The following is a 20,483-nucleotide window of genomic DNA, read 5'->3' as shown; positions in this document are numbered from 1 at the left end:
AAGGCCATCAGACTGTTAAACAGCCATCACTAACACAGAGAGGCTACTGCCTACATACAGACTTGAAATCATTGGCCACTTTAATAAATGGATCACTAGTCACTTTAATAATGCCACATTAATAAGATATACATATCTTACATTACTCATCTCAAATGTATATACTGAATTTTATACCATCTATAGCATCTTGCCTATGCCGCTCGGTCATTGCTCATCCATATATTTATATGTATATATTCTTATTCCATTCCTTTACTTACATTTGTTAGATTACTTGTTAGATATTACAGCACTGTCAGAACTAGAAGCAATAGCATTTCGCTACACTCACATTAACATCTGCTAACCATGTGTATGTTTGAACAATAACATTTGATTTGATTTTGAAATGTTTTTAAATTCACATGCAGTGATCTTCAGACTCTCTCCTCAGATAGCAAAACATCAGATAATTGGACAGCTTGACTGAAGGCATTGTTTCCCCCTCTTTTTCTGACACACCAAACAACATGTTTCCCAAATGTGAGAAAGCGCTGAGAGTAACAGCTGTGCATACTTGTGTTGGATGTATCGTGGCTCACTGAGATGCTTACAGTGCTGCTGAGAACATCAGAGTCCTGTCTGACTCCTGTGATGTCACAGGGCTCCGCTGGCTAACATGGGACCTTCAGGATCATTCAGGACACAGGCCACTATAGAAACACACCACATACATCAGATGGCTCACAATCCCTGCATGTGTGAATTACTCGTGGTGTGTATGAACCAAGACATCGGTTTCTGTTCAGGATCGTATGGACTGACTTAAAGAACTTTAGGTCTTCAGCAGGTCCAGGCCTAACTCCTCGGCTTCATGTGTTGAGGCGCGGAGAGGAAGAGGTCTTGCAGAGAGGGAGAGGTAGTGTGGAGAGGAAGAGGTAGTAAAGCCATGGAACAGCTGTTTGAACGGACCCGAAGATGTTCCATGTTTTATGGTGAAGCATCACAGATCAAACAGATAGTTGAAGGGGTTAGGGGAAGGATGTGCCTAAATCCCTTTAGGATTAGTGAAGTGTGTGTGTGTTAGTAATGTAAACCTCATTCATTTCAGAAAAAAACGGCTTTTATTTCATGAACAGATTGTCAAATCATACATTTAGAAAAAATCTACCTCGGGCCTCCCGAGTGGCGCAGCGGTCTAAGGCACTGCATCACAGTGCTAGAGGAGTCAATACAGATCTGGGTTCAATCCCGGGCTGTGTGGCAGCCGGCCACGACCATGAGGCGGCGCACAATTGTCTGGGTTAGGGAAGGTTTGGCCGGCTGGGATGTCCTTGTCCGATTGCGCTCTAGTGACTCCTTGTGGTGGCTGTGCGCATGCATGTTGACTTCGGTCACCAGCTGTATGTTTCCGCTGACATATTGGTGCTTCAGAAGATGCATGGCTCTCGACCTTCACTTCTCCCTAGTCCGTACAGGAGTTGCAGCGATGGGACAACATTGGTTATGCTGGTGGGAATCCAACTGTCCTGCATTGGTCATGCTGGTGGGAATCCAACTGTCCTGCATTGGTTATGCTGGTGGGAATCCAACTGTCCTGCATTGGTTATGCTGGTGGGAATCCAACTGTCCTGCATTGGTCATGCTGGTGGGAATCCAACTGTCCTGCATTGGTTATGCTGGTGGGAATCCAACTGTCCTGCATTGGTTATGCTGGTGGGAATCCAACTGTCCTGCATTGGTTATGCTAGTGGGAATCCAACTGTCCTGCATTGGTCATGCTGGTGGGAATCCAACTGTCCTGCATTGGTTATGCTGGTGGGAATCCAACTGTCCTGCATTGGTTATGCTGGTGGGAATCCAACTGTCCTGCATTGGTTATGCTNCATGCTGGTGGGAATCCAACTGTCCTGCATTGGTTATGCTGGTGGGAATCCAACTGTCCTGCATTGGTCATGCTGGTGGGAATCCAACTGTCCTGCATTGGTTATGCTGGTGGGAATCCAACTGTCCTGCATTGGTTATGCTGGTGGGAATTCAACTGTCCTGCATTGGTCATGCTGGTGGGAATCCAACTGTCCTGCATTGGTCATGCTGGTGGGAATCCAACTGTCCTGCATTGGTTATGCTGGTGGGAATCCAACTGTCCTGCATTGGTTATGCTGGTGGGAATCCAACTGTCCTGCATTGGTTATGCTGGTGGGAATCCAACTGTCCTGCATTGGTTATGCTGGTGGGAATCCAACTGTCCTGCATTGGTTATGCTAGTGGGAATCCAACTGTCCTGCATTGGTCATGCTGGTGGGAATCCAACTGTCCTGCATTGGTCATGCTGGTGGGAATTCGAAAGTAAAAAAAAAATCTGATACAGACTGAATTGGAATGTTCTGCGATAATATAAAACATCAACAACAGTTCTCTTCTAATTTCCAACTCTGTCCTATTAAGTCAACCTGGTGACCTCATATTTCTTTGGTCTGGGGTCTCTCAGAGGCTTCGGCAGCAGCTCCATCTCCGCCTCCTCTTTCTCGGCCATTAGCTCCTGAGCCGTCTGTCCCTGTCCTGTATCACCTTTCCCTGGCTGTGGATCCTTATCCTTGGGACACTCTCCGTTGTAGGTCTTGACATAATTCTCCACGGGCCAGCCCCTGAACTCCCGAGGCTCGGTGCAGATGAGGCCAGAGTAGGCCACCCCGGGGTGATGCTTCAGCCAGTAGATCAGGTAGTGGATGTTGTAGTCACAGACCCAGGGGTTATCCCCTAGATTCAGCATCCTGAGGAAGTACAGGTCCTCCAACACTCCGTACTGGAAGTAGTGCAGGCTGTTGTTGGACAGGTCCAGCTCTCGCAGGTACAGGAGGCCCGCAAACGCAGCTATGGAGAGGGGGAGAAATGCAGGATGGTAAGGGTTAGTTAGAGGGACAGGACATTTCAATTAATCTTATAGCACAAGTCTCAGTGGAAGAAATTCCTACTGGACAGGTACAGGAGCCCAGTGGATGAGGCTGAAGAGGGGGGACAAGGGAGAGAGGACGTTGGGGTTAGAGGTCAATTGCTACTTCAATTCATCTCATACAGTAGCACTCAGCGGAAAGTTTCAGTGGAAGTAATGTCCACTAATGGACATAAATACTGAATTATAACCGGGAACTAATGTTCCACTGTAACACGAGAAAGAGTAACAGCTTCCATAGCTAATTTCCGACTGCCTTTTCAGCACCTCGTCTTCAAACACACGCTGATATTAACTTTGACCAGTGCTCTCCCCATCACCTAGTCTCAGCTCTAATTCAAGCTGAAGTTAGCCTGTTGATGTGCCTACGATGTGCCTAAAGGCTAGCAGACATCTTTAAGATGTGTGTCCTGCAGTGTAGCCCTGAGTAATGGTGGCAGTGCAAGCTAGCACCATAAAGATAGATAGGCCTACTGTATTTAGCACTGTCTACAGAGTGACCCTCCTGTTCCCACTCCCACAAACCCACTCAGATTACGCTCTTATCATACTCATGAGAATTACTGTCCGGTTTCTACTGGTTTGTTTGTGCAACTCAATGAGACGACAATTCTGGTCTATTTTTTAAACCAGTTTGGGCTTGCTACAGAGCTTAGCTTCTCACAGTCCCTGAGAAAACTGAGGGAGCATTTTGTGAATACTTAATGAGAATTGTGTTCAATTTGCAGTTGCTTTCTCTGTCCAGAACGGATTGGCTTTTTATCGATAACAGGCTATTTAATTTCGTTCTCCTTGATCACAGTAGTTAATGACTGTGTGTGTACAGTACTGGTTGTCATAGTTGGTCGGAATTAACCACCATTAATAACTTTTTAACAACTCAGGGAAATACTCTAATGTCAATTGTTTGCATATGTTCTGCAATAATTAATGATAAGGGAACTATTTTCCTTCCGTGGCAAAGCTTCCTGGCTATGTGACCAGTTCTTGTGAGCCTAGGAATAATGAGACAGTGTTTTTTTCCAGTTCTCAAACATAACAGAACTAGAAGGTAGTGTAGTGATTCCTGGGCAAATAGAGAGCCGTGTTAGTTCTACAAACGAGGTGGAGCATGTTAATGGCATTGTAGGCTCCTTTAAGTCAGATTTAACCGTGTGAGAAGCTAATGAGCGTTAAGGGTTTTATCTATGTGTGGAATTGATCCAAACTCAACGCTGCCTGGTATGGTATATACAGTACTGGTATGGTATATAAAGTACTGGTATGGTATATAAAGTATTGGTATGGTATATAAAGTACTGGTATGGTATATAAAGTACTGGTATGGTATATAAAGTAATGGTATGGTATTTAAAGTACTGGTATGGTATATAAAGTACTGGTATGGTATATAAAGTACTGGTATGGTATTTAAAGTACTGGTATGGTATATAAAGTACTGGTATGGTATATAAAGTACTGGTATGGTATTTAAAGTACTGGTATGGTATATAAAGTACTGGTATGGTATATAAAGTACTGGTATGGTATATAAAGTACTGGTATGGTATATAAAGTACTGGTATGGTATTTAAAGTACTGGTATGGTATATAAAGTACTGGTATGGTATTTAAAGTACTGGTATGGTATATAAAGTACTGGTATGGTATATAAAGTACTGGTATGGTATTTAAAGTACTGGTATGGTATATAAAGTACTGGTATGGTATATAAAGAACTGGTATGGTATATAAAGTACTGGTATGGTATTTAAAGTACTGGTATGGTATATAAAGTACTGGTATGGTATATAAAGTACTGGTATGGCATTACTCCAGGGATTCTAACGATTCTATTTCAGGAGGAAATAAAGCCATGCCTCCATTTTGTGATGAACGGACTCAAGGTCAAGGTTCTCCTCCGATTCCTCTTTTGACCTCTTTCTTTGAAGTTCCAGTGTGGGCTCGATTACAATGTGGGACCAGTAAGGAAGTGTATGCACTCACTACTGTAAGTCACAAAGCAAAAAAATAATAAAATAAAGCATATATGTCTCAGATTGCTTTATCTTATGAAATACTTCTTCAGGTGTTGTGAGATCGGATCCTCTGTGCAGCAGGACTTGGCACACATCCATAATGATTGTGCTGTTTGAAGGAAGTGTATGGTCTCTCCTCACCTGTGTCGATCTGATCCAGACTGTTACTGCTGAGGTTGAGAAGCTTCAGGTCCCTGGCAGCAACAAACTCATTGGGCCGGAGCTGAGTGATGCTGTTACTGGACAAGTCCATCCTCACAATGTCTGACGGGAGACTTGAGGGTATGTTCTTCAGTTCTGGAGGGAGTGAGGGGGGGGGGAGAAAGAGAGAGAGAATATGGAGGTCAGTGAGAGGTTAATGGCTTAACCAGACATGTTTACAATGACCGAATCAGCTAGCTATCATACCGCATGAAAACATGAACAAAAACATAAGCGGACACACAAGGAACTTCGGGACATAAGGTATTATTTCAACCCAATGCAAACTTGTTGATCGCCAGAGTGACTGAAATTTGGATTCCTACATATGTGAATTCCGAGTGTGCCCTGAGAATATCAAGATGGCCTCCCCTTTCTATTGTCACTCTGTAGCCATGTTGTATGTCTGTGCCAAGCAGGACTGTTATTCACAGCACTCTGGGTTGACCTTAGCCTTTGAAGGGTATGAAACATGAAGGTTAACGTATGCAACAGGGTTTCCCACAGGCTTAAAAGGTCTCTGAGAGAGCTTCTGTCTTTTTTTGTGATCGCCAGCAGCCTTTACCATAGAAGGAAAACTTCTGCAAGAGCCATTGTTCTCAATCTAGAGTTTAAAATAAAGACTAAGACACGAAGACTAAGTAGGTGGTCCCTAAAATGCATACAACTTCCATCAACAATTCATAATGAATGATGTCTTTGGAACCGGTTTTCTAAGTCATGTTCACAATGGAAGGAGTTGGCTCTAAAACTAAAACGCTTAGCTGAGAATGAACCTAGCTGTGGTGGGGTGGAAAACCTTCATTTTTTATTTCATGAATGACACTGGACCTTTCTGCGTTTGTCAAAGTCCATGTACAATCTTGGACTGCTTCCAGTAGGCCACATCCTGAGCACGGTTTATTCATCTTTCAGCTGAAGGAACTATCACAGACCTTAACGACAGACAGCTGCTCTAATATCATAACAGCATAGGACATCCATCATCCTCCACTGTAAGGAAAGGAGATTAGCGCTCCATGGCTTGTAGATGAGGGTGCTGCTGCTGGAGCATTCACAACCACAGAGAGTGTTCTCAATGACACCCTATTCACTATATAGTACACTACTTTTGTCCATATCCCTATGGGCCATGGTAGGGCTCTGGTTAAAAGTAGTGCACTATGTAGGAAATAGGGTGCCATTTGGGACGCATGAAGAGATGTTCCCTCTTTCCCCTATCTATCAAACCCCTGCCTCACAACACCTGTGATATGCTTTAGTTCAGACTACAGCAGTGAGTGGGAAACATGCAGATGGATGTTGGGAGAAGTCAAGGTCGTTCAGACATAACAGTTTTCAGAAAGAATCTGACCTCATCATGAGGGGCCACAGTCAGAGCCGGCCTTATATCCATACCCACTCATGCAGTCAGAGCCGGCCCTATATCCATACCCACTCATGCAGTCAGAGCCGGCCCTATATCCATACCCACTCATGCAGTCAGAGCCGGCCCTATATCCATACCCACTCATACAGTCAGAGCCGGCCTTATATCCATACCCACTCATACAGTCAGAGCCGACCCTATATCCATACCCACTCATACAGTCAGAGCCGGCCCTCTATCCATACCCACTCATACAGTCAGAGCCGGCCCTATATCCATACCCACTCATACAGTCAGAGCCGGCCCTATATCCATACCCACTCATACAGTCAGAGCCGGCCCTATATCCATACCCACTCATACAGTCAGAGCCGGCCCTCTATCCATACCCACTCATACAGTCAGAGCCGACCCTATATCCATACCCACTCATACAGTCAGAGCCGGCCCTATATCCATACCCACTCATACAGTCAGAGCCGGCCCTATATCCATACCCACTCATACAGTCAGAGCCGGCCCTATATCCATACCCACTCATACAGTCAGAGCCGGCCCTATATCCATACCCACTCATACAGTCAGAGCCGGCCCTATATCCATACCCACTCATACAGTCAGAGCCGGCCCTATATCCATACCCACTCATACAGTCAGAGCCGGCCCTATATCCATACCCACTCATACAGTCAGAGCCGGCCCTATATCCATACCCACTCATACAGTCAGAGCCGGCCCTATATCCATACCCACTCATACAGTCAGAGCCGGCCCTATATCCATACCCACTCATACAGTCAGAGCCGGCCCTATATCCATACCCACTCATACAGTCAGAGCCGGCCCTATATCCATACCCACTCATGCAGTCAGAGCCGGCCCTATATCCATACTCACTCATGCAGTCAGAGCCGGCCCTAGCCTTTTGGGGGCCCTAAGCAACATTTTGTCATGAGAGAAGATTTAGCAATTTTATAACAAATCCCATGCAATTGTACTCATTTTGCCACGGGGTGTAGAGAAATGTTTGCAGTTTTTAAGATGATATCTGAGTGAGAGTGACAAATCAATGGAGGCCCACCGGTCTGCAGTTTGACCATGTTTACTAGACGTTTAGATGGCTGGCCGCTAGACTAACTTGCCAATCTAAAAACTGAAGCTGTCAGTGACTGACAACAGAACAACTGCTGATGCACAACCACTATTCTAACTCTCAACAGGAAGTTGATATGAAATGTGTTTAGAAATGTTCCCGCGGGCCAACAAAAGGGGGGTGGCGGCCAGTTGCCCATCCCTGATATAGTTTATTAAAATCACATGTTGTTTACAGACAGCAGGAAACTAAACCTATACAGTCATTTATTTAGATTGTAAATGCACAGTGCTGCTTTTACAGAGTCAGGTGCCAAACATGCCTGTATATCAAGGACAATCAACGCTACTGTGGAGGAGAGGAGACTACCAGCAGAATATTACCCATCATGCTCTGGATGAGAGGAGACTACAAGCAGAATATGACTCATCATGCTGTGGAGGAGAGGAGACTACAAGCAGAATATGACTCATCATGCTGTGGAGGAGAGGAGACTACCAGCAGAATATTACCCATCATGCTCTGGATGAGAGGAGACTACAAGCAGAATATGACTCATCATGCTGTGGAGGAGAGGAGACTACCAGCAGAATATTACCCATCATGCTGTGGAGGAGAGGAGACTACCAGCAGAATATGACTCATCATGCTGTGGAGGAGAGGAGACTACCAGCAGAATATTGCCCATCATGTTGTGGAGGAGAGGAGACTACCAGCAGAATATTACCCATCATGCTGTGGAGGAGAGGAGACTACCAGCAGAATATTACCCATCATGCTGTGGAGGAGAGGAGACTACCAGCAGAATATTACCCATCATGCTGTGGAGGAGAGGAGACTACCAGCAGAATATTACCCATCATGCTGTGGAGGAGAGGAGACTACCAGCAGAATATTACCCATCATGCTGTGGAGGAGAGGAGACTACCAGTAGAATATTACCCATCATGCTGTGGAGGAGAGGAGACTACCAGCAGAATATTACCCATCATGCTGTGGAGGAGAGGAGACTACCAGCAGAATATGACTCATCATGCTGTGGAGGAGAGGAGACTACCAGCAGAATATGACTCATCATGCTGTGGAGGAGAGGAGACTACCAGCAGAATATGACTCATCATGTTGTTTTTAATTATATATTTTTTTAACCTATATTTAACTCTTATGACGACCTACAATGACAGTGTGTTAACTGCCTTGTTCAGGGGCAGAAAGACATATTTTTACCTTGTCAGCTCAGGGATTCAATCCAGCAACCTTTTGGTTATTGTCCCAGCGCTCTAACCACTAGGCTACCTGCCTCCCCAATCTATCTCGCTCTCTCTCTCTCTCCAGCTCTGTCTCTCCCTCATCTCTCTCTCCCCCGCTCTCTCCCTCATCTCTCTCTTTCCACTCTCTCTCCCTCTCTCCCTCTCTCTCTCTTTCTCTGTTTCTCCCACTCTCTCTCCATCCATCTCTCATCTGTGAGTTCCAGTGAATTCAGAGCCTTTTCTCATCGTGGCTCCAGGGATCTGATAATAATATACTGTCTCACTAATTACTTACCAGAGGTCGTTACACACATTTGTCCAACTGCATGTACTTTATAGATAAATGTTGTCCAGACCTCATAGTCAGATACTGAGAGAAACCTTTTCTATTTTGTGGAGGAGAGGAGACTACCAACAGAATATGACTCCCTCTCTGCTACACATCACAACTCCCCCAGAATGTGTCAGCTGACAAAACACCCGACCATCGATTACAGGAACTCCAAGAAACCATGATATAATGTCAGAAAAGGAGGTTAGGCTTTACAGAGATGACAAGCAGGCCAACTCTCCATATGCTGACTCAACTGTTCTGCTAGCGATAGAGCAGGACTAAACCAGGCGTCATCTTTTAGGCTTATGACTTGTTTGGAAAGGTTTTTCTCAGTATCTGACTATGAGGTCTGGACAACATTTATCTATAAAGTACACGCAGTCTGACATATTCTCTCATATATAATGTATGTATCACAGAGAGGATTTATTTGTGATTGGATACATTCTGTCTTGCTCGCGCACAGTTCGGTAGTGTATGTAGGGACATTTCCAGTGTTTACAAATGAGACTTTGTTTCCAGTGTAACGACCTCTGGTCAGTTATTAGTTACAGTATATTAAGGCTCTGAATTCACAGATGAGAGAGGGATTGAGAGAGAGCGGGAGAGAGAGAGAGAGAGAGAGGGAGAGAGAGAGAGAGAGAGAGGGAGAGAGAGAGAGATAGAGAGATAGAGAGATGAGGGAGGGAGGGAGGGAGACAGACCAGTGAGATGATCTAGTGAGGTTCAGATAAAGGACTGATTGAAAACCTTTCCAGAGGGGAAGGGGAATAGTTTCCTCCAGCTGAACATGGGGATATTTTATATAGCCACAGTAGAATAGAGAGACCAGTGTTGCTGCTTCTTGCACGTTTAATTGCACTCTGACAAATGGCTTTCTGGGGACAGGATAGGGACAGTATATCATTATATGACTGTCATTCATCATCTTGATCAAAGGGCCAGTTCACTGTGACATTTCATAAATGAACAGTAGAACAATACATCAGAGTGCTGCCACTTCCACATTAAATCCATATGAAGGGACTATTCATGACCATACTGCCACGTCTATACTAAATCAATATGAAGGGACTATTCATGACTATACTGCCACGTCTATACTAAATCAATATGAAGGGACTATTCATGACCATACTGCCACGTCTATACTAAATCAATATGAAGGGACTATTCATGACCATACTGCCACGTCTATACTACATCAATATGAAGGGACTATTCATGACCATACTGCCACGTCTATACTAAATCAATATGAAGGGACTATTCATGACCATACTGCCACGTCTATACTAAATCAATATGAAGGGACTATTCATGACTATACTGCCACGTCTATACTAAATCAATATGAAGGGACTATTCATGACTATACTGCCACGTCTATACTAAATCAATATGAAGGGACTATTCATGACTATACTGCCACGTCTATACTAAATCAATATGAAGGGACTATTCATGACCATACTGCCACATCTATACTAAATCAATATGAAGGAACTATTCATGACCATACTGCCACGTCTATACTAAATCAATATGAAGGGACTATTCATGACTATACTGCCACGTCTATACTAAATCAATATGAAGGGACTATTCATGACCATACTGCCATGTCTATACTAAATCAATATGAAGGGACTATTCATGACTATACTGCCACGTCTATACTAAATCAATGTGAAGGGACTATTCATGACCATACTGCCACGTCTATACTAAATCAATGTGAAGGGACTATTCATGACTATACTGCCACGTCTATACTAAATCAATATGAAGGGACTATTCATGACCATACTGCCACGTCTATACTAAATCAATATGAAGGGACTATTCATGACCATACTGCCACGTCTATACTAAATCAATATGAAGGGACTATTCATGACCATACTGCCACGTCTATACTAAATCAATATGAAGGGACTATTCATGACCATACTGCCACGTCTATACTAAATCAATATGAAGGGACTATTCATGACCATACTGCCACGTCTATACTAAATCAATATGAAGGGACTATTCATGACCATACTGCCACGTCTATACTAAATCAATATGAAGGGACTATTCATGACCATACTGCCACGTCTATACTAAATCAATATGAAGGGACTATTCATGACCATACTGCCACGTCTATACTAAATCAATATGAAGGGACTATTCATGACCATACTGCCACGTCTATACTAAATCAATATGAAGGGACTATTCATGTTGTATTACACAGCATGGACTCCATGCAGGATTTGTAGTCAGTCCCATTGCTCTGGGCCTGACGACTATGTGAAACACGATATTGAAACCTAATCTACAAGTTATAGTCCTGATAGCAGTTTTAATGTGGCAGTTATACATAGTTGCACAGAAACGGCACCAGATGTGAGAGTCTGGACGGGAGACAGAAATGAGACTCCATATTTTCCCTTGGTCCCTTTGTGTCTAATGTTACATGATGGTTTCCACGGTTTCCACGCTGCAAGCCGTCACTCTAAGGCCTCTCGGTTTACAGCCGTTTCCTACCACATTCTGATTCAGGAAAATTATAGAGAACACATTTAGAAAGTAGTCATTATCAACCACAGCTCTAGAGTATCCAGCAGCCAGCCTCTCCTCCACACGGTTGCAAAAGGCCTCACAACAATCATGTGCAGTGAACAATGGCCAGATATTTCAGATGGACATGTGACTCGTACACATAGGGCCGGTTTCCCTGACCCACACTAGTCCTAATCCTGGACTAAGGAGCTGTTTCAGTAGAGATTCATCTGGGTCCATGAACCCATGGCCCTGAGAACCCTAATAACTGACTCCAGTACTCTGAAAGACCAGAATACAACACTTCATTGACAAGCTTGGTTGGCTCATAGCTTACCTTTGCTCTTGCAGTCCAGCATGGGTTTGGGGAACATGTAGGTGTGGCACAAGGAGTTGGCATCAGGGTGCTTCTTGATGGGAGGTGGTTTGGGCAGACTACCCTGCCCCTGCTGAGGTTTCTGCCCTGGTTGCTGGCCCTCCCCATCCTCAAGACACAGCAGCTCCGGCCTCATCTTCTTCAGCTTCTGACCTCTCAGCGCGTCCGGCTCCGAACACTTGGCGTAGTTCCCTAGGTTACGGTTGCTGGGCACCTGCAGGGTCCTGACCAGGCTATCCAGCGAGCACCGGCAGTCCCAGGGGTTGTCATAGAGACGCAGGTAACGGAGGCTTGGCAAGGGCAGCAGGTGCTCCTCAGAAGCTGTCTTCATCTGGTTGTGCTGAAGAAGCAGAGTAGTGAGCTGTCCCAGCCCTGCGAACGCCTCCTCCTCCACCATGTAGAGCTCATTCTGTTGTAGATCCAGACTCTTTAGGTTCTTGAACTGGGAGAAGGTGTTGTCTCTGAGCACCTGGATCTTGTTGCGGGCCAGCAGGAGGTGGTGGATGTCTTCAGGCCAGTGCTGTTGCACCCCGGTCAGCTGGCGGTCCTGACAGTCCAGGTATTTCTCTCCGGCCTCCATGTATTCCTTGCATTCAGAGGTTTGGCGTTTGACAGCATTGGCCCTGCCTTTACCCCGGGCCCTGCCCCGCTCTCTGTTCCGTCCACCCTTCCTGGGCTCAGCGGACCTGAGGAGCAGGAGGAGCAGCAGAGCGCTGAGCAGCCGCATCCTGGGAGACCCAACGCTACCACTGGGAGACGGGGGAGCGGCAAGACTGGAAGAAGAGGGAGGGAGGGGGAGAGGGATGGCCTTGTGCAATCAGAGATGGCCTTGGGTTTCTGCTGGTGCCAGGGAAGGCTGGTTACAGCTGTGTGTGAGAGAGAGAGAGAGTTAAGTGGAGAGTTCATTGTTCGGGAGGAAAGGGATAGGAAGGGATAGAGAGGAAGAAAGGGAGGGAGAGGAAGAATGATGGAGAGAAACAGACATAAAGCATGTTATATGATAGTCTATCAAACAGAGAGATAGTTAAAACACGGTCATGGAACAGTGCCCTATTTCCTTTGTTCCTCAGTCTTCTATCTCTCCTCTCCTCCCTTCTCCTATCTCTCTGTTCCTCTCCTCCCTTCTCCTATCTCTCTGTTTCTCCCTTCTCCTATCTCTCTGTTTCTCTCCTCCCTTCTATCTCTCTGTTTCTCTCCTCCCTTCTCCTTTCTCTCAGTTCCTCTCCTCCCTTCTCCTTTCTCTCTGTTCCTCTCCTCTCTTCTCCTATCTCTCTGTTCCTCTCTTCCTAACACAAAACCTGGTGTCGGTCTGCTCTTTTATACAGTATCTCTCTCTCTCTCTCTCTCTCTCTCTCTCTCTCTCTCTCTCTCGCTCTCTCTCTCTCTCTCTCTCTCTCTCTTCAGACAGTAATTCATCTGTACACTAGGCCACGAACATTCATCAAAGAGGAGGAAGTTTACATGTCTGTGTACGTCCCCTCCTGTAAACATACTCTGATAAACATGACGGCTGTAAAGACCTCCCTAACTACCTTACGCCGAGGGAAGGCTGTGTGTAGCTGGATGGAATTACCCTGAGGGAAGGCTGTGTGTAGCTGGATGGAATTACCCTGAGGGAAGGCTGTGTGTAGCTGGATGGAATTACCCTGAGGGAAGGCTGTGTGTAGCTGGATGGAATTACCCTGAGGGAAGGCTGTGTGTAGCTGGATGGAATTACCCTGAGGGAAGGCTGTGTGTAGCTGGATGGAATTACCCTGAGGGAAGGCTGTGTGTAGCTGGATGGAATTACCCTGAGGGAAGGCTGTGTGTAGCTGGATGGAATTACCCTGAGGGAAGGCTGTGTGTAGCTGGATGGAATTACCCTGAGGGAAGGCTGTGTGTAGCTGAATGGAATTACCCTGAGGGAAGGCTGTGTGTAGCTGGATGGAATTACCCTGAGGGAAGGCTGTGTGTAGCTGGATGGAATTACCCTGAGGGAAGGCTGTGTGTAGCTGGATGGAATTACCCTGAGGGAAGGCTGTGTGTAGCTGGATGGAATTACCCTGAGGGAAGGCTGTGTGTAGCTGAATGGAATTACCCTGAGGGAAGGCTGTGTGTAGCTGAATGGAATTACGCTGAGTTTATTACTATCACTGGTGTTACAGGTTAGTGTTGATGATGTACCTTGAATGCTCTTAATGATCATGCACTCACTCACTCACTCACTCACTCACACTCTCTCTCTCTCTCTCTCTCTCTCTCTCTCTCTCTCTCTCTCTCTCTCTCTCTGGATGAATCACCACTTTACAGTCCAGTGATAGTTTAATCTGCTGTTCAGGTGTAACAGTATAACTTTAAACCGTCCCCTCGCCCCGACACGGGCACGAACCAGGGACCCTCTGCACACATCAACAACGGTCGCCCACGAAGCATCGTTACCCATCGCTCCACAAAGGCCGCGGCCCTTGCAGAGCAAGGGGCAACCCTACTTAAAGTCTCAGAGCAAGTGACGTAACTGATTGAAATGCTACTAGCGCGTACCCGCTAACTAGCTAGCCATTTCACATCCGTTACACTCACCCCCCTTTCAACCTCCTCCTTTTCCGCAGCAACCAGTGATCCGGGTCAACAGCATCAATGTAACAGTATAACTTTACGTCGTCCCCTCGCCCCGACACGGGCGCGAACCAGGGAACCTCTGCACACATCAACAACGGTTGCCCACGAAGCATCGTTACCCATCGCTCCACAAAGGCCGCGGCCCTTGCAGAGCAAGGGGCAACCCTACTTAAAGTCTCAGAGCAAGTGACGTAACTGATTGAAATGCTACTAGCGCGTACCCGCTAACTAACTAGCCATTTCACATCCGTTACACAGGCACCAGTGAAACACGGTACTGTTCAACTGGAAGACTTTTTATTGTGCAGGTGAACTGTGTTCCTTTTCAATTCATTTCATAATATTTATTCATAAATTCCCTTTCATAAAACATTTTTCTGTTTAAGCGTCCTTCAATTTTTGTAAATTTCTTATTTAACCTTTATTTATACATGTTTTTCTCATTGAGTGTAAAGGCAGTCAATGTTGTTCTCCCCCTTAGACGAGGAGGAGCATGGATAGGACCAAGATGCGGATTGAGGGAAATAAGCCATCTTTTAATGAAAAAACAGCAAACAAGACACTACAAACTACAAAACAACAAACGTGACTAACCTTCAACTGTCCTGTGAGGACACAGGAACAAACACCCACAAAACACCAGTGAAACCCTGGCTGCCTTTGTATGACTCTCAATTAGAGACAAACAATACACACCTGTCTCTAATTGAGAATCATACCAGGCCGAACACAAAACCCCACATAGAAATACAAACATAGACAAACCCACCCAACTCACGCCCTGACCAACTAAAATGAATACAAAACAAAGGAAAACAGGTCAGGAACGTGACATTGAGATTACATCTCTTTTCCAAGAGAGACCTGGTCCAATAGCAGCAGAGGGAACAAAGGTTCTGACAAAACAACTTACATACACTAACACAACATTAAATAAAACTATAAACACACATACAGTACAACACACACAGGGTTTACAAAGATAAGCTGTTGGGAAAAACCAAACTGTATTTTAAAGCAATAATATCATGCTACTAGAATGTTCTCTGCAGGAAAATTACATTACCGGTAAATAATCAATACATTTACATACCCATGTGTTGGGTGTTGGGAGTATCTGTGTATAACCACGTAGCAGTGGGACTGAGTAATGTCCTGCACTGTAATTCACTGGCCAACCTCCATCCCAGACCAATTCCCTGTGGTAATTACAGATGTTATTTACCTCTAGCTGGAGTAGTAGCCAGACATCAGGCATGCTGGTCAAAGTGCAAATGGGCGAATGAACCGGCCGACACGAGACTAATGAACTGTACAGCTAAAGAGCTGGGTCTCGGCGGGGGCTGGAGAACCCAATGTGAGGGCCGTGGGGAGTGAGACTAATGCTCTGTACAGCTGAAGAGCTGGGGCTCGGCGGGGGCTGGAGAACCCAATCTGAGGGCCGTGGGGAGTGAGACTAATGAACTGTACAGCTAAAGAGCTGGGTCTCGGCTGGGGCTGGAGAACCCAATGTGAGGGCCGTGGGGAGTGAGACTAATGAACTGTACAGCTAAAGAGCTGGGTCTCGGCGGGGGCTGGAGAACCCAATCTGAGAGCCGTGGGGAGTGAGACTAATGAACTGTACAGCTAAAGAGCTGGGTCTCGGCGGGGGCTGGAGAACCCAATCTGAGAGCCGTGGGGAGTGAGACTAATGAACTGTACAGCTAAAGAGCTGGGTCTCGGCGGGGGCTGGAGAACCCAATCTGAGAGCCGCGGGGAGTGAGACTAATGAACTGTACAGCTAAAGAGCTGGGGCTCGGCGGGGGCTGGAGAACCCAATGTGAAGCTGCTGATAGATTTAACAGAGACAGCTGGGGTCACACAGAGCTCAACACAACACACACAGCACTGACCAATAGGAGGCAGACTGGGCTGTGTGTGCTGAGCTGTGTAGTGATGCAACGGAAAGCATACTGTACGCCGTTGGTTCCTCGCTGTCCAACCAAAGTGCTTGAACTGAGGAACTCAGTTGATGTGAAAGAACAGCAAACACACAACCCCCACACAACGTTGTCTCAACGTAGACTCCAAGTCGTTGGTCTATTCTAGACTGTAATTCTTGGATGATGCGTGTTGTGCACGTGAAACCCCCCAGTGGGGTATTCTAATGCTAAACCACTGCAGGTAGTTCCCCTAGCAGGACCTGGATGGATCAGTGAACAGCCCCATTATAGCAGCAGACAGCCTTAAAGCTACAGCGCAGGGTGGCTGCCTACACAGCCTGTCTCTCAATGCTTCACTAACACAGAACAGGGCACTGGGGATGGAAACGTCCAGAAGAAGTGGTGCAGAACACAAGGACTGGACTGTTCCGGAGTTTTTATTTTCATTTCCCAGTCGACCCCTGCTGCCACCCAAACCAAACTCATTCCCGACCGCGACCTGATCTGACTGAGTTTCCTTTCAGGTTGCCTGAGGTGTTCAGTCAGTGTGTCCCAAATGGCACCCTATTCCCCACGTAGTGCACTACTTCTGACCAGAGCCCTATGGGCATTTGGGAGGCAGACAGAGTCTGTATCTGTTCCCCACAGCACAATCCTCAGAGAACGCTTACGCAGCATGGAGCACTAATTAGAACACTGGAACTCTCTCACAGGCATGCAGGCAGGGGGAAGGTTTATCAAATAAATACATGTGAAATTGTATTTATCACAGGGATCATTGAAAGCTCTATGTTATTCTTGCTCTTTCAGAGATAAGTGAAAAAAGAGGGAGAGAAGGAGCTTAAAAACATAGACAAGAGAAGAAGTAAGACAAGCCAATTGATTCCCTCACTGATGAAGTGATGCAGTGCTTCATGTGGTGTATCCCCTCTTGGCTTTAGGGTCGCAGTGCTTCACGTGGTGTATCCCCTCTTGGCTTCAGGGTTGCAGTGCTTCACGCGGTGTATCCCCTCTTGGCTTCAGGGTTGCAGTGCTTCATGCGGTGTATCCCCTCTTGGCTTTAGGGTTGCAGTGCTTCATGCGGTGTATCCCCTCTTGGCTTTAGGGTTGCAGTGCTTCATGCGGTGTATCCCCTCTTGGCTTCAGGGTTGCAGTGCTTCATGTGGTGTATCCCCTCTTGGCTTTAGGGTTGCAGTGCTTCATGTGGTGTATCCCCTCTTGGCTTTAGGGTCGCAGTGCTTCATGTGGTGTATCCCCTCTTGGCTTTAGGGTCGCAGTGCTTCATGTGGTGTATCCCCTCTTGGCTTCAGGGTTGCAGTGCTTCACGTGGTGTATCCCCTCTTGGCTTCAGGGTTGCAGTGCTTCACGTGGTGTATCCCCTCTTGGCTTTAGGGTTGTAGTGCTTCATGTGGTGTATCCCCTCTTGGCTTCAGGGTTGCAGTGCTTCACGTGGTGTATCCCCTCTTGGCTTTAGGGTTGCATTGCTTCATGTGGTGTATCCCCTCTTGGCTTCAGGGTTGCAGTGCTTCACGTGGTGTATCCCCTCTTGGCTTTAGGGTTGCAGTGCTTCATGTGGTGTATCCCCTCTTGGCTTTAGGGTTGCAGTGCTTCATGTGGTGTATCCCCTCTTGGCTTTAGGGTTGCAGTGCTTCATGCGGTGTATCCCCTCTTGGCTTTAGGATTGCAGTGCTTCATGCGGTGTATCCCCTCTTGGCTTTAGGGTGGGATTCCGACTCCCAGAGAGAACATTCCAACGGAAACATACCGCACTGAGCACTAATCCTTAAAAACCTTCAGTATGATCCTTTAAAACGCACTTCCTCTCAGTTGCTCCTGTTTCAGAAAACTGCTGTTTCAGAAAGTGCCCTGAAGCGTTGAACCCAGTGTTATTATCTAGAGAAAGAAACTGTGACAGGGGATGTTTACCAGAGCCCTGTTCTTCACAGCATTCCCAGAGGGAGAGAGTGCGGTGATTGCGGTGGAACACGGCCAGAGATATTTACACCTCAAGTGCACAAACAGCACATACACTTCTCTTCTTGCAAGAGAAAGTTTTCCACTTAAGAAAAAAAGGCAACAGCTTAAATTGCAATATGTTCTGGACAAAATAATCAATAGACAATGAATGCAAGCATGCATGTCTAAAACCTCTTACAGTGGCATGTCTAAAACCTCTTACAGTGGCATGTCTAAAACCTCTTACAGTGGCATGTCTAAAACTTCTTACAGTGGCATGTCTAAAACCTCTTACAGTGGCATGTCTAAAACTTCTTACAGTGGCATGTCTAAAACCTCTTACAGTGGCATGTCTAAAACCTCTTACAGTGGCATGTCTAAAACCTCTTACAGTGGCATGTCTAAAACCTCTTACAGTGGCATGTCTAAAACCTCTTACAGTGGCATGTCTAAAACCTCTTACAGTGGCATGTCTAAAACCTCTTACAGTGGCATGTCTAAAACCTCTTACAGTGGCATGTCTAAAACCTCTTACAGTGGCATGTCTAAAACCTCTTACAGTGGCATGTCTAAAACCTCTTACAGTGGCATGTCTAAAACCTCTTACAGTGCAGAATTCTGTGCTGTTCTGTTCTCTTTAGGAAAGTGCTGCTACTGCCCATTCTAGTACAGTAAATCACCATTACGCTACTGGCTGCCTTCAACACTGTGACTGTACTACTGTAACAGAGGAAACAGAACAGAGAGAAAGAGAGAGAGGGGGGTCTGGTACCTGGCCACGGGGAAGGGAGAGGTTGATGGGTCCACTAGGGCTCTGGTCGGTCCTCCACTAGGGCTCTGGTCGGTCCCTCATCCCCTGCTCTTTGTCCTGTCATGGAGGGCTGAGCCGGACCCTGGAAGTCTGCCTGCTTAGCCTGCCTGCCTCTCCTGCCTGCCTGCCTCTCAGGCTGTGAGGGGGCTCTCTGTGTGCAGTGAGGCTCAGTCAGCCTGCGTCTGGTATTAAATTACACATGACACAGCTCCTCTGCTCTGTTCTGTGCAGACGGACAGGCAGGCAGGCGAGGAGGAGAGAAACCCGTTTCTCCAGAGTTGAGTAACTGGCCCGCCTCCAGCCCAGCTCCTAGTCTGTCCTGTCCTCATAGAGTGTCAGGCTGTTTGAGGAAGAGGAGGAGGAGGAGGAAGAGGAGGAGGAGGAGGAGGAGAAAGAAGAAAGAGGAGGAGGAGAAAGAGGAGGAGGAGAAAGAAGAGGAGGAGGAAGAAGCTCACAAACAACAGATATGGTAATTACTACTGAATGTTAATGATTACTCAGACCTGGCTGCTTCAACCCGTTGGAATGTATGACTGTGTAAGCCCACATGTATATCGCCCCAAACAGAAACAGAGGAGGCTGGCAGTCTCCTTCAGGCATCGTTTTATGGATAACATGAGTCGGCTGCTAATGAACATATGACACACACACACACACGCCGACCATCATCAAAATTGGTTGTGGAGTGTTCTGCAAGACCACAGAGATAGGCATAGTCAGACTCTCTCTCTCTCTCTCTCTCTCTCTCTCTCTCTCTCTCTCTCTCTCTCTCTCTCTCTCTCTCTCTCTCTCTCTCTCTCTCTCTCTCTCTCTCTCTCTCTCTCTCTCTCTCTCTCTCTCTCCCTCCCTCCCTCCCTCCCTCCCTCCCTCCCTCCCTCTCTCTCTCTCTCTCTCTCTCTCTCTCTCTCTCTCTCTCTCTCTCTCTCTCTCTCTCTCTCTCTCTCTCTCTCTCACTCTCTCTCTCACTCTCGATAACATTACTAAAGCTCTTGGTGGATTAGAGGGTGAATGGGTGAATGGATGTGCCTATCATTAAACACTTCAAAGCATTTCAAGGTAATGTA

At 46.4% G+C, this 20,483-nt stretch overlaps 1 protein-coding gene across 1 annotated transcript; it reads right to left on the bottom strand.

Moving 5' to 3' along the window:
• Window positions 1–1,875: 1,875 nt before the first annotated feature.
• Window positions 1,876–19,750, bottom strand: lrrc17 (leucine rich repeat containing 17). Its single transcript, XM_055937259.1, has 4 exons — window positions 19,381–19,750; window positions 12,094–12,998; window positions 5,095–5,250; window positions 1,876–2,856 (listed from the first exon to the last, which is right to left on the bottom strand). The coding sequence occupies exons 2-4, from the start codon at window positions 12,857–12,859 to the stop codon at window positions 2,426–2,428; spliced, it is 1,353 nt and encodes a 450-aa protein (XP_055793234.1). The 5' UTR covers window positions 12,860–12,998; window positions 19,381–19,750; the 3' UTR covers window positions 1,876–2,425.
• Between the last annotated feature and the right edge of the window lie 733 nt (window positions 19,751–20,483).

This window comes from Salvelinus fontinalis, chromosome 11 (genome assembly GCF_029448725.1).
Source record: "Salvelinus fontinalis isolate EN_2023a chromosome 11, ASM2944872v1, whole genome shotgun sequence".
In the NCBI taxonomy this organism is placed as follows: domain Eukaryota; kingdom Metazoa; phylum Chordata; class Actinopteri; order Salmoniformes; family Salmonidae; genus Salvelinus; species Salvelinus fontinalis.
The sequence above is the reverse complement of the archived record's forward strand: the minus strand, read 5'-3'. Positions and strand labels throughout refer to the sequence as shown.